At 41.0% G+C, this 15,160-nt stretch overlaps 1 protein-coding gene across 1 annotated transcript in view; it reads right to left on the bottom strand.

Moving 5' to 3' along the window:
- LOC124277303 (fas apoptotic inhibitory molecule 1-like) overlaps positions 1-7,681 on the bottom strand; it is a 54,837-nt gene extending 47,156 nt beyond the window's left edge. Inside the window, exon 1 of the mRNA XM_046712955.1 lies at positions 7,285-7,681. Within this exon, the coding sequence (XP_046568911.1) occupies positions 7,285-7,349 (65 nt within the window). The 5' untranslated portion in view covers positions 7,350-7,681. The remainder of the gene's footprint in view (positions 1-7,284) is intronic.
- Positions 7,682-15,160: the final 7,479 nt, after the last annotated feature.

The following is a 15,160-nucleotide window of genomic DNA, read 5'->3' as shown; positions in this document are numbered from 1 at the left end:
CGCCCCATTCATGTTTCAAACCAGAATGTGCAAACCCGGAATACGGGCAGTAGTGACATGTGTACAATATCAGTTTGCTTTCATAACCTGGTGTTATTTCTATCTTGCAACTGGCTGCCATATAATCTGCAGTATGATTAGAAATTAATGAACAGAGAGGAAATATCAGCTCATAATTTCTTTACATTTGAAGTAATATCGAAGGGCAACTGAGAACTTGACAGGCATCTCAGAACATTAGTGAAGTGGGACATATACGTGTAATTCAGGTGTTCTGTTTAACATGACAGGTTAACTGGAATCATATTCTCGCACTCCTGGATCACTGACTTTGTGTGCTGGCGATGAAGAGGTGCCAGATCCCGGTTGGGGCTCAAACCCCCTGAAACCTCTAGGACCTGTACTTGACAGAGAAAGTGTGATCACTAATATGACTTATGTCACATGAATCCTGGATTGTGCAGGCACGTGGCTTACTGCTGAGCTGGGGTCACAAATCAAGCGAAGTTACGTTGGTGGCGGAGAGTAGTTGCATGAGTGATAACGCTTGGCTACTTGACTCCTGTGAGTTTCGACGACATGGGCTCTGTGGCGTCTACTTGGCAAGAGACTTTGTTCGAAATATACTGAGAAAAACAAATAAAGTAACACATGAAAATTCAAGCGTTCCTTTAATATTTTCCAGTTTCCATCACCAGCTTTGAGTAGCGCTGTGGGAGAAAATCTGAGAGTAAGTAACGGAACACTGTTCGTTTCCCTTAGTGTATGATTCTGTCCACCCAACAGTGAACAGGTGGTAAGATGGTAATGTGACTGTCAACCTTCTAGCGTCTCACAGGCAGCTTGCTGATTCTTTGTAAAATGTAACCCTTTAAACCTGCTTTAGGATGAAGATCTGGCGTATTTTTGTGGATAACCTATGCTTGTTGTAAGACGTACCTCAGATACTCACTGGGTCAGCTTGGATCGTTGTTTATATCAATCAACGGTGTGCGTTTTTTGTTGAGTAAGAAGTTATGCCAAATAACTAAAGTATAAAACCTTCTATATATTTGTATAGTGAGTGAGTGAGTTTAGATTTACGCCGCTTTTAGCAATATTCCAGCAACATAACGGCGGGGGACACCAGAAATGGGCTTCACACATTGTACCCATGTGGGGAATCGAACCCGGGCCTTCGGCGTGACGACCAAACATTCTAACCACTATGCTACCCCACCGCCCCTTTTGCATTTTGTCTGCTCTCAACCACAGACAAGTGCTACTAATAGACGTGATGTATTATTTATAAACATGGATATAGTATTTTTTCTTTGATACCGAACATTGACTTATGTTGGCATTTTGTATTTGACCATTAAGTAATTTATCTTAGAGTTTATACTGATAAGTAACTTGTACGTGTATTATCTGTACGTTCAGTTTACCTATAAAAGATACAAAAGTTGCAACCCAGAAAACCACAGAAACGAACAATGCTTTCCGGACAATTTCACAGATAACATGAAGTGTGCTTCAAACTGCGCTTGCATCCTATATATACACACACATATCATATTGTCTCGCGAAATCTCGCGAGGTCGTTACCTTGGTGATAATATTTTACTGGTTGGATTCTCACTAAAATATTCACGATATGGCTAAATACTCATATGTCAATAAGTTTCGAGTCACATGTTTTATAAAGACGTTAGTTTTGTTATCCATACTCATTATTGATTGCCAATGGGTACACGTGAACTACACGGTATCGTTTTTAGACCGATTTGTAATTTAAGAATTCGCATTGTATGTTTTTGTTTTAGATTTGCAATTTGGCGCTTAATAACTTTCATACTACCATTACAAAAAGTAACAGTCAATTACGTTTAGATCTGAAGTTACTGCGTGTACGAATAAGCTGGGTGATTGATTCAGCCATGAATCGGTAGAAGTTGGCCTCATTGCTTATTGTTACCTGCACGGTTCGGCTAAACCGGTTAGTTCAATCGGTGTTATTTTGGAGACTCGAACATAAGAGTGAGTGAGTGAGTTGGGGTTTAATTTTAGGAATATTCCAGAAATATCACGGCGGTGACTGGGCTATCACTGGGCTACCCCACCGCCCCTCGAATATAAGACACGCTGGTGGTTTGTTTGTTTGTTTGTTTGTTTGTTGTTCAACGCCGCACTCAGCAATAATATGGTTATTTACTAACTCATGCTGTTGATCACTGGATTGTCTGGTCCAGACTCGATTATTTGCAGACCGCCGCCATATAGCTGGAATATGAGTTCGGCGTTAAACACCAACCAACCAACCAACCTTTACATTGGAAATCAGGAGGTGTTACGTCTCAAAAGTAAAGTAATTCAGTTTTATATGACATCACACTTTTGAACTTGTCCATTATGATCTCGGAATTCCTTCAAATTGTCCGGGGATGAGGCAGGTACTTGACATTGCACTACGATGTTACAGTGAGGAATTCAACCTGTAGACTGATGTCCTGATTGACTGACTGACTGAGTTTAGTTTTACGCCGCTTTTAGCAATATTCCAGCAATATCACGGCGGGGGACACCGGAAATGGGCTTAACACATTGTGCCCATGTGGGGAATCGAACCCGGGTCTTTGGCGTGACGAGCCAACGCTTTAACCACTAGGCTACCCCACCGCCCCACTGATGTCCTGATGGTAAGAAAGGTGGTTTAGACTTGTGCTGGTTCTGCCCCCTTCGTAGATAACGTTTAAAACACACGTGATTCAGGTAGTGTGTGGGTGGTTTACTGATAAAGATGTATATCTGACTAACCTAATATCACTCACATCTCTTCTTTCCAATCGCTTCTAATGTGAATTCAAGTCAGTGAATATCCCACCGTACACAGTTGTTTATGGAAATGAATATCCCACCAGACAGAGTCGTTTATGGAAATGAAAATCCAACCCGACAAAATTGTTATGTCGTTGAATATCCCATCCTACTGAATATTCATTTTTTGAAGACCCCTCCCCCCCTCTCCCGACCTATTAACATTTGTTTAGTTATGTTTACAATTTTAGCATATCGTTGTTGTAGTTGATGGAGACTTCACGCACAGTTATGTTGGTGTTCGAGTCTCAGCGCATCACTAAAGTAAGTGTTTGTTTAAGTGAAGGAGTCTTAGCGCTAAGCTTGTAAGTGTATATATACGTGGGTCGATCAAAAAGTACGTAGACTAACCTGTATTGTTTGAAAAGCTTCCATTTTATTTTGAAGGAATCTTTAGCAAAGTCATATCCAAAATGTCACGTACGTGGGTAATGTGGTTAACGAGATATTAGTCATCACAACACATTGGGGTATAATATTTCTAACAAAACTGCAGAAAATGAAAAACGATCTGTCATTTGGTACCTCTTGAATAATGGTATGCCCTCAGAGTATATCATATAAAATATGTTCAGTATAGTATTGGATGACTTCCCGTCATAATCAACAGTCAAAGATTTGGATTGCTTAATTTATATTTAGTCGAGGGCTGTTTTTGAAGGGCACCCCCATTTCAATCTTCCTGAAACATTGTGTCCAGATATTCAAGCTGGCACTGTTTACAATATACTGTGAGCTGACACTTGTGTGACCATTCAGTATTTAGTTTGAACCCTTGGAGTCATGTATGCATAGGTGAAAACATTAGAAGAGTTAGTTATGTCATCTGAAAGGGGGTGGGTAGTGTCTCCAAAACACGCTCTTTCAGTAAACATGAAGGGGGGAGTCAATTTAACAAGCGATTGTAACGTCAAATTGCCTTTTTATGAACTTTAATATCTAAGTGTGATTCTAGGGGACTTCTATCAATCTCAAACACACAAAATTATTTCTTGCATATTTTGTTTCCTGAAGTTTTTGATGCATTTATTGTAGATTTTGCGTTTTTTGAGGGTACCAAGGTAATAGGTCAAACAAAATGAGGATCGTGAGACTGGAACATAGCAAAACCAAATTGCTTGAGCTTGACAGATAATATGTAGAAAATTAAACATAAAAATAACTGCATTTGTATCGTTTCCTTGGTGACTCTACATGCTTTTTGATCGCTGCTCGTAAGTGTGGGGGTCATAGGGCTAAGCTAGATGTACGTCTCTGTCTCTCTCTCTCTCTCTCTCTCTCTCTCTCTCTCTCTCTCTCTCTCTATATATATATATATATATATATATATAATACATAGGGAAAAGGTATCGCTAAACACTTATGGTTTTAAAGTCCCACATTGGCATTGATATTAATATAATCATGTTTGTATGAATATTTTTACACTTCGGCCGCACGATATATTTAGAAGATAAAGCTACTCTGTTTTCAATTTTGCGGTCCTTTATCGTTGATTTAAGACCGCTAAATGTAATTTAAAAACCGAACGCGTTTGTATGAATACTTTTACACTTCGGCCGCACGATATATGTATTTTTTATATGTGCACGTGCTACGATCAAAGGCGAGCATCACGTGCAATACGTGTACCGGTCATTATGCAAATATCGAGTTTAATTACCCTATTCGTACTGCTCAATAATTGATTTTGGTGTTGATCAGCAAATATTGGGCTTCCTTAACTGACAACTGCTCAAAGATGGCACGTTATTGGTATATGGAACGCTGACATGTCACTGATGGCGATTGCAGGAGATAGTGGGTGTCATTCATCACCTATCAGCCGATTGGCAAAATGACATCAGCAAATTGATGACGTTAATTCAAAGACCGTTAGCGTTTACGTCGACCACGAGCGTCAACTATGCCCATGCCAATAATGGTTGTCACCCCCCAGCCTATAAATAAAATTGAAGGGGATGACAACCATTATTGGCATGTGTATATTAGGGAAAATACCCGTGAAGGTCCGGGTTAGATTATTGATCTTCAGCAACCCATGCTTGTCGTAAGAGGCGACTAACGGGATCGGGTGGTCAGGCTCGCTGACTTGGTTGACACATGTCATCGGTTCCCAATTGCGCAGATCGATGCTCATGTTGTTGATCACTGGATTGTCTGGTCCAGACTCGATTATTTACAGACCGCCGCCATATAGCTAAAATATTGCTGGGTGCGGCAAAACTAAACTCACTCACTATTAGGGAAAATACAACCCTTCTCAGAATCACATGACTTTATCCGTTAAGGTCAAGTGGTGTTTAAAAACAGAGTAACTTCAACATCGTCGTTTGTCTAGCAGAACAGTCGGAAATTTCGTAAAAGCCCAAAACAGCACGGGTAGCTTGGTGTCAAGCTCGACGTCACTGGAACTTGATGTCACGGGGAAGAGTTCTCTCCGGACTAAAGTCGACATCTTTTGTTCATGACTGATGGTCGTGCTCGTGTTTGGCGCCGCAGAAACACTGTATACGTACAAGGAACATCTTATCGCAAGTACCGTTTGGCGGGGGATCATTGATGGTGTGGGGTGCCTCTCATATTACAATAAACTTGATCTTGTAACGGTCAGACAACATCTGAATGGACAGCGATCATCGAGATCCTAGACGTCACTGTAATGTACGTAGCGCCGCGAGCAGGCAATGGATATGAGCGCCATATAAGCGGACTATTACTTACTTACATCAGTGACATACTGGACATGGTTGTCTTACCAAATGTTGTAGAAAATGCTCTGGGTAAAGGCCAACATTCATGGACGAGAACGCTAGGCCACATCCTACACGTACCGTCGGTGACTTCTTATCCCAAGAGGCGGTAGCAACTCAAACATGGTCCACAAGGAGGCCAGAGCATGTTTGGGAAGTTATGGGGTACCGAATACGCCAGAGAGATCCTCCAGTCCAAAATGTTGACGTAATAGAACACGCCCTCCATCAAGAATAACCTCAACGTCAAATTCAACGTCGGATTCAGTCGAAGATAATGTGGGTCAGGGATGTTATTGCAGTTGGCGTTACACCAGGTATTGACATTGTGCTCGGCTATTGATAAAGATGTGATTTCTTAAGAAGTGTATGGTATAATCTGCACTTAACGTTAACGGCCTTGTGACCATAGTTATCAGCACTAAGAAGTGTTTCCATGAATACGCTGCAGGTTTTCGTTCTATTCCGTTTAGATATGCCATTTACTTATACCTTGAGGGTAATTTTATCCAGTTCCATTAAAATAAATTGAGGTTGGGTAAGTTCCTTTGCATGGTTAATGGTAGCATACTGGTGCTATGAAAAATATTGGGTGTGGCGATTCTATTTCCTGGTGGATGTAAATGTGGGAGTCATAGCGCTGAGCCTTTTGTAGGTTTGTGTTTAGGTGTGGAAGTCTTATTACTAAGTCTGTTGTAAGTCTATGTTTGAGTGGAACAGTCTTAACACTATGCCTGTTGTAAGTCTATACTTAAGCGCGGTAGTCGTAGCGCTAAGCCTGTTGTAAGTCTATACTTAAGCGCGGTAGTCGTAGCGCTAAGCCTGTTGTAAGTCTATACTTAAGCGCGGTAGTCGTAGCGCTAAGCCTGTGGTAAGTCTATGTTTAAATGTGTGAGTCTTAACGCTAAGCTTGCTCTGTTGTGCAATCACCTGAAGGTCGTATTCAGTCGATATTTTCAAAGACTGTTTGTTAATATCTAACTCCGTCATTAGAAACAACATTTGACTTGAGCCGTAAGACTATTTATCAAATGCCATTTTACATCGATGAAGATCTTCAAGAGATGGTTGTTAAATCCCCATTCAACATCCTCATCACGGAGCTGACGAAGTTCACGTCACACCCGGCCAGTATATTTATCTTGGCATAAGCTCTGTACATATATTAATGTCTAGCTACCACAGACATGTGGATTCGTGGATAATGAGTCAATATTATAAACGATTAAAGATCAGTCTACCGCAGTGTTACTGGGATATTTCTAAAAGCATTGTTAAACCGGCAACATTCACTTACTGATTCTTTTCCAAAGTATTAACTTGCATGTTATATTCATGTAGGTTTGATCACTATCTTTTTTAATTCTGTTTTATGGAACATAGAAAAAGCCTATGTACATTGTTTTCGTATCTTCTGTTTTGATCTTTAATAATTAAATACCCACACTCATGACATCCTACGGGATATATTTCTAAACAATCAGAAAAGTGTCCTTCAGAAACATTTGTTTTATAAGTGTGTCAACATGTTATTTCAAGAATTCAAAGTCTGTGACAGTCCTCCAGAGATGCTACAATGAAACTGCCATTTTTGCGGGATGCGAGTTGGCGGAGACGCCATTACGGGTACATACAAAACATGGCTGCTGTGCCTCTACCATAGCTGGCATCTCACCTTCTGACATCTGCCGCCTTCTGTCTCATCTTCCTCAAGTGTTGTGCGTTCATTAAAATCGACATGTTGACGTTTTCGGGCAAACAGGTTCCAAGGTGTCTTCTGTATCTCCCGACTGCTACCTTTCGCCTCAAAGCAGACGACACGACTTGTCGCAAAGCAGACGACAAAATGAATGCGCGAGATGGTGCTCTGTGGCCGTCCCGTGCTGTGTTGCTAGGCGACACTTCCTCGCGCTACACCAATCAATACCTATCTGGGATACCAGGGTAGAAGAGCCAGCCTGCCCTCGTCCCACCAACGACTGCTTGTCCATCAAATATTAACCATAACTTTCCTCTGTGGCCTATGAGTTTGCGTCCCACTGCTATTACCACAGCTGCATAGGGATACATGTATATATCAGAATGCACTGGGAATGCTTGCGGCAGTGTTGCTTTGTAACCACCGTCGTTAAAATTGTATCAGTTTATGACAGCATGTAACGGGGCAAATACCAACAAAGACTTATCCAAGGTCGGGTAATAATAACAGCAAATTATACAAGGTGCATAGGAAGGACTGTGTTCCCAGGCTAGATCAATATGCTTGATTACACAACCTGCTATGTATGGAATATTCTGACATCAGTACATAAGATGTAGATGGAAGACAGCATTGAAGAACCTTGTAGACATAAGACTGAAACGAATTTTATATTCCACATTCTTGATAAATTGCCACATGGGCAACAAGGGGACTGTAAGATGCATTTTTAACAATGGGTTGTACCATCGTCCTTTTGTTTTGTTACCGGAACTATATTGAAAAAGGTTGTTGTATACAGTTATCTTTAAACATGTTTTGGATAAAAACTTCAAAATAGCTAAATGCGTAACTATAAGGCTAACCAGAATCAAGGGTAGGAGACTTCTTTGTGGATTCTGGGTTAGAATAGGTCCCACCTTGTTTTAAAAGCCGCTCGATTCGGTTGTCAGGCTTTGTGACTGTAACCGCTGATATCATTTCAGTCACTGGCATTTCTGGCCAAGATCCATTAGTGCATCTGGCTGTCCTTGTATAAAACATCCTTAGGGCGGTGTTAAGGGTAGTCTGTCTCACAGTCCCTGAACCACATTATTTTCCCTACTGCCACATGCCCTCTCTGCAGTGCTAAAGCCCTAAATAAAGCAAGTCTGGATTTCCTCAGGTTCTTAATCTCTGGTCTCCCTGGGTCTCCTTTTCATTTAAAATGGGCTTTTTTGTTACTATCAAAGTTATATATATTCAGAGACTAAGCGTTAGTCTATGTTGAGGTATGGGAGTTACGATCACCGCAGCGTTAGTCTATGTTGAGGTATGGTAGTTACGATCACCGCAGCGTTAATCTATGTTGAGGTATGGGAGTTACGATCACCGCAGCGCTAGTCTATGTTGAGGTATGGGAGTTACGATCACCGCAGCGTTAGTCTATGTTGAGGTATGGGAGTTACGATCACCGCAGCGTTAGTCTATGTTGAGGTATGGGAGTTACGATCACCGCAGCGTTAGTCTATGTTGAGGTTTGGGAGTTACGATCACCGCAGCGTTAGTCTATGTTGAGGTATGGGAGTTACGATCACCGCAGCGTTAGTCTATGTTGAGGTATGGGAGTTACGATCACCGCAGCGTTAGTCTATGTTGAGGTATGGGAGTTACGATCATCGCAGCGTTAGTCTATGTTGAGGTATGGGAGTTACGATCACCGCAGCGTTAGTCTATGTTGAGGTATGGGAGTAAAGATCACCGCAGCGTTAGTCTATGTTGAGGTATGGGAGTTACGATCACCGCAGCGTTAGTCTATGTTGAGGTATGGGAGTTACGATCACCGCAGCGTTAGTCTATGTTGAGGTATGGGAGTTACGATCACCGCAGCGTTAGTCTATGTTGAGGTATGGGAGTTACGATCACCGCAGCGTTAGTCTATGTTGAGGTATGGGAGTTACGATCACCGCAGCGTTAGTCTATGTTGAGGTATGGGAGTTACGATCACCGCAGCGTTAGTCTATGTTGAGGTATGGGAGTTACGATCACCGCAGCGTTAGTCTATGTTGAGGTATGGGAGTTACGATCACCGCAGCGTTAGTCTATGTTGAGGTATGGGAGTTACGATCACCGCAGCGTTAGTCTATGTTGAGGTATGGGAGTTACGATCACCGCAGCGCTAGTCTATGTTGAGGTATGGGAGTTACGATCACCGCAGCGTTAGTCTATGTTGATGTATGGGAGTTACGATCACCGCAGCGTTGTCTATGTTGAGGTATGGGAGTTACGATCACCGCAGCGTTAGTCTATGTTGAGGTATGGGAGTTACGATCACCGCAGCGTTAGTCTATGTTGAGGTATGGGAGTTACGATCACCGCAGCGTTAGTCTATGTTGAGGTATGGGAGTTACGATCACCGCAGCGCTAGTCTATGTTGAGGTATGGGAGTTACGATCACTATAGTCTATGTTGAGGTATGGGAGTTACGATCACCGCAGCGTTAGTCTATGTTGAGGTATGGGAGTTACGATCACCGCAGCGTTAGTCTATGTTGAGGTATGGGAGTTACGATCACCGCAGCGTTAGTCTATGTTGAGGTATGGGAGTTACGATCACCGCAGCGTTAGTCTATGTTGAGGTATGGGAGTTACGATCACCGCAGCGTTAGTCTTATGTTGAGGTATGGGAGTTACGATCACCGCAGCGTTAGTCTATGTTGAGGTATGGGAGTTACGATCACCGCAGCGTTAGTCTATGTTGAGGTATGGGAGTTACGATCACCGCAGCGTTAGTCTATGTTGAGGTATGGGAGTTACGATCACCGCAGCGTTAGTCTATGTTGAGGTATGGGAGTTACGATCACCGCAGCGCTAGTCTATGTTGAGGTTCGGGAGTTACGATCACCGCAGCGTTAGTCTATGTCGAGGTATGGGAGTTACGATCACCGCAGCGTTAGTCTATGTTGAGGTATGGGAGTTACGATCACCGCAGCGCTAGTCTATGTTGAGGTTCGGGAGTTACGATCGCCGCAGCGTTAGTCTATGTCGAGGTATGGGAGTTACGATCACCGCAGCGTTAGTCTATGTCGAGGTATGGGAGTTACGATCACCGCAGCGCTAGGGTTGCTTTATACAACGGCACCCAGGGATATTGCCGAGTGCGGCGTTAAGCACGAATATGATCTTTGTGACAGCTTATGATTTTCGCGCAAATACACATAGGTCGTCAGGGTGCTTTTCTAGCTCGATTTATGCTAAAATGTGTCATTGTCATTCAACAATGTCAAACACTTGTAATTAAACAATGGTATTCAACAATATAATTCAACAATGTCATTCAGCAATGTCATTCAACACTGTCATTCAACAATGTCATTCAGCAATGTCATTCAACAATGTCATTCAGCAATGTCATTCATAACTGTCATTCAGCAATGTCATTCACCAATGTAATTCAGCAATGTCATTCAGCAATGCCATTCAACAATGGCATTCAACAATGTCATTCAGCAATGGCATTCAACAATGTCAATCAACAATGTCATTCAGCAATGTCATTCAACAATGTCATTCAAGAATGTGATTCAGCAATGTCATTCAACAATGTCATTCAGCAATGTCAAACATTTGTAATTCAACAATGTCATTCAGCAATGTCATTCAGCAATGTCATCCAACAATGTCATTCAACAATGTCATTGAGCAATGTCATTCAACAATGTCATTCAACAATGTCATTCAGCAATGTCATTCAACAATGTCATTCAACAATGTCATTCAGCAATGCCAAACTATTGTAATTCAACAATGTCATTAAACAACGCATTCAACACTGTCATTCAACAATGTCATTCAGCAATGTCATTAAAAAATGTCATTCAACAATGTCATTCAGTAATGACACCATACATCCGGTACTAAGAACCTAAGTCCATAGCATCCAAAGAAGGGACTAACAGCATGGGGTGGTCAGGTTCTTTGACGTACATACAACCCTGATACAACCCCCATACAACCCTCATACAACCCCCATACAACCCCCTCATTCAAGCCCCATACAGCCCTCAAACAACCTTCATACAACCCTCATACAACCCTGATACAACCTTCATACAACCTTCATACAACCCTGATACAACCTTCATACAACCCTCATACAACCCTCATACAACCCCCATACAGAACAGAACAGAATTTATTTCAGTAACAGGCCTCCGGCCCAAAATACATGTTGATAAATTGATGATAAGTAGAGCACATATATATTTCATTTAGATTTGTGTTTCTTGTCAACAAAGTATAAAAATAGACATACATCCTTGATAATATTACCATTTTTACTCTGTAATATATATATAAAATTAATAATTGATGGACATTTACTAAAATATTTTGATATGTACTTATTTCTGATATGAGAATATGCATCACAGATATAAAACACATGCCATTCATCTTCAACAACGAAGATACCATTTAATTTACAAAACAGGCAATGCCTTTCATTATATGCAACATCAGTGTATCTGCCCGTTTCAACTGTTAGTTTAAAATTACATAAAATCGGGCATATATAGTTTTTAAATATTGAGGGATATCATATTTATCAAGTAGCTCTCAACATTTAACAAAGATTTGAATTGCTTATAGTAAAGACATTTACAGTTACTGTCCAAAGATAACTGCCAAGATTGAAATAAATTATCATGTAGTCTCTGTTTAAATGATTCCATATATATTTTGTGATCACCAATTTCCTGACTTATCCAAACAAATCCAAAACCAAATTGAAAAAGAATATTTTTAATTCTAGTTGCCCATGAATTTCGTCCTACCCTGTCTAAAGATAATAGCATAAAATAACATTGTTTTGGTAATCTATAGTCAGGCATGTTTAGAAGTCTGCACCAGTATTTCACTGCATTGGTTGTATAAGTAAACTGTAAAGGCACTCTTCCACATTCACCCAAGACCATATTGTTACAGGTGGATTTTCCCAGTTTCAAGACATATTTACAGAATTTAATATGGACAGATTCAATAGTATTACAGTAGGATGTGCCCCAGATTTCAGACCCAATCAAAGATTTTAAATAAATCGGTACAATTAATGCTGCCAAGTTTCCTTTGGAAATCTTTAACAGAGAATATTGCCTTACTAGCTTGTGATGCAAGGCAAGATGTAGTTTTACTCCAGGATAATTTAGGAGTGAACATAATTCCAAGGTACTTGTAAAAGGATACAGTTTCAATAACATTGCCATTATAAGACCAATTTTCATATGAGCGCAAGGGACCACCATTTCTAAAAACAATAATCTTAGTTTTCTTTAGATTCACGCTCATACCAGTTTGCTCACAAAATTTACCAAGTACATTGATGCTTTTTTGCAGCTGTGCACAGGTGTCAGCTATTGCTGACACATCATCAGCAAACATGAGAGAGCAGAGATTGCTAATAGAAGAAGAAACTGTAATACCTTGACCTCCTTCCAACTCCATAAGACTTGATAGCTTATTTATGAAGATAATAAAAATCTGAGGGCTCAAAACACAGCCTTGGCGAGTACCGATTTTACAATGAAAACTATTTGATACACCCTTAGATGTCCTGACTGAAGCTGATAAAGAACTATACATAGAAGTTAACAGCATAAGAAATTTACCTCGCATGACTTTAGAAGAACATCATGCCTTAGAGTATCAAAAGCCTTGGCAAAATCTACAAAGAGACAATAAAATCTACCCCTTTGTTTGCTAATATATTTTTGAATTAACGACTGCAATGAAAAGATTTGGTCAATTGTTGAATAATCAGCCCTGAAACCAGACTGTGATTCACTGATAATATCATGAACTTCACACCATCGCTGGAGGCGGCGATTAAGAATTGACATAAACACTTTACAAGCAGAATCTATGAGAGAAATTCCTCTGTAATTATTAGTATCATCTCTACAACCAGACTTATGAACAGGACAAATAATGCTTTAACCCCAACAAGATGGAAATTTACCACTATCAAGAATATGATTAAAAAGCTGAGTAAGATATGGTACAATGAGATGACTAGAAGCCTTTAAGAATTCAGCAGCAACACCATCTGGCCCTGGAGATTTATTATTAGCAGAATTAACAACCCCCATACAACCCTGATACAACCTTCATACAACCCTCATACAACCCCATACAAGCCCCTCATACAAGCCCCATACAGCCCTCAAACAACCTTCATAGAACCCCATACAACCCCCATACAAGCCCCAAACAACCCCCATACAACCTTCATACAACCCTATACAACCCTCATACAACCCCATACAACCCTGATAAACCTTCATACAACCCTCATACAAGCCCCATACAGCCCTCATACAAGCCCCATACAACCCCATACAACCCTCATACAACCTTCATACAACCCTCATACAACCCTCATACAACCCCCATACAACTTCATACAACCCTCATACGACCCTCATACATCCCCCATACAACCCTCATACAACTCCCATACAACTTTCATACAACCCCCATTCAACCCTCACACAATCCTCATACAACCTTCATACAACTCTCATACATCCCTCATACAACCTTCATACAACCCTCATACAACCTTCATACAACCCTCAAACATCCCCCATACAACCTTCATAAACCCCCATACAACCTTCATACAATCTTCATACAACCTTCATACAACCCCCATACAACCCTCATGCAACTTTCATACACCCCAATACAACAACCTTCATACAACGCCATGCAACTTCCATACAACCTTCGTACAACCCCTATACAACTTTCATACAACCCAATACAACTTTCATACAACCTTCATACAACCCTCATACAACCCCTATACAACCTTCATACAACCCTCATACATCCCCCATACAACCTTCGTAAACCCCCATACAACCTTCATACAACCTTCATACAACCCCCATACAACCTTCATGCAACTTTCATACACCCATACAACTTTCATACACCCCCATACAACAACCTTCATACAACCCCATGCAACGTCCATACAACCTTCATACAACCCAATACAACTTTCATACAACCCCCATACGACCCCCTGATACAACCCTCATACAACCTTCATACAACCCATACAACCTTCATACAACCCCATACAACCCTCATACAACCTTCATACAACCTTCATACAACCCCCATACAACCCTCATACAACCCCCATACAACCCTCATACAAGCCCCATACAACCCCATACAACCCTCATACAACCTTCATACAACCCTCATACAACCCCCATACAACCTTCATACAACCCTCATACGACCCTCATACATCCCCCATACAACCCTCATACAACTCCCATACAACTTTCATACAACCCCCATTCAACCCTCACACAATCCTCATACAACCTTCATACAACTCTCATACATCCCCATACAACCTTCATACAACCCTCATACAACCTTCATACAACCCTCATACATCCCCCATACAACCTTCATAAACCCCCATACAACCTTCATACAACCTTCATACAACCTTCATGCAACTTTCATACACCCATACAACTTTCATACACCCCCATACAACAACCTTCATACAACGCCATGCAACTTCCATACAACCTTCGTACAACCCCTATACAACTTTCATACAACCCAATACAACTTTCATACAACCTTCATACAACCCCCATACAACCCTCATACAACCCCTATACAACCTTCATACAACCCTCATACATCCCCCATACAACCTTCGTAAACCCCCATACAACCTTCATACAACCTTCATACAACCCCCATACAACCTTCATGCAACTTTCATACACCCATACAACTTTCATACACCCCCATACAACAACCTTCATACAACCCCA

This window comes from Haliotis rubra, unplaced genomic scaffold, assembly GCF_003918875.1.
Source record: "Haliotis rubra isolate DU_JTF1 unplaced genomic scaffold, ASM391887v1 Scf22, whole genome shotgun sequence".
Classification (NCBI taxonomy): Eukaryota; Metazoa; Mollusca; class Gastropoda; order Lepetellida; family Haliotidae; genus Haliotis; species Haliotis rubra.
Note: the sequence above shows the minus strand (reverse complement) of the source record. Positions and strands in the feature narration are given on the sequence as shown.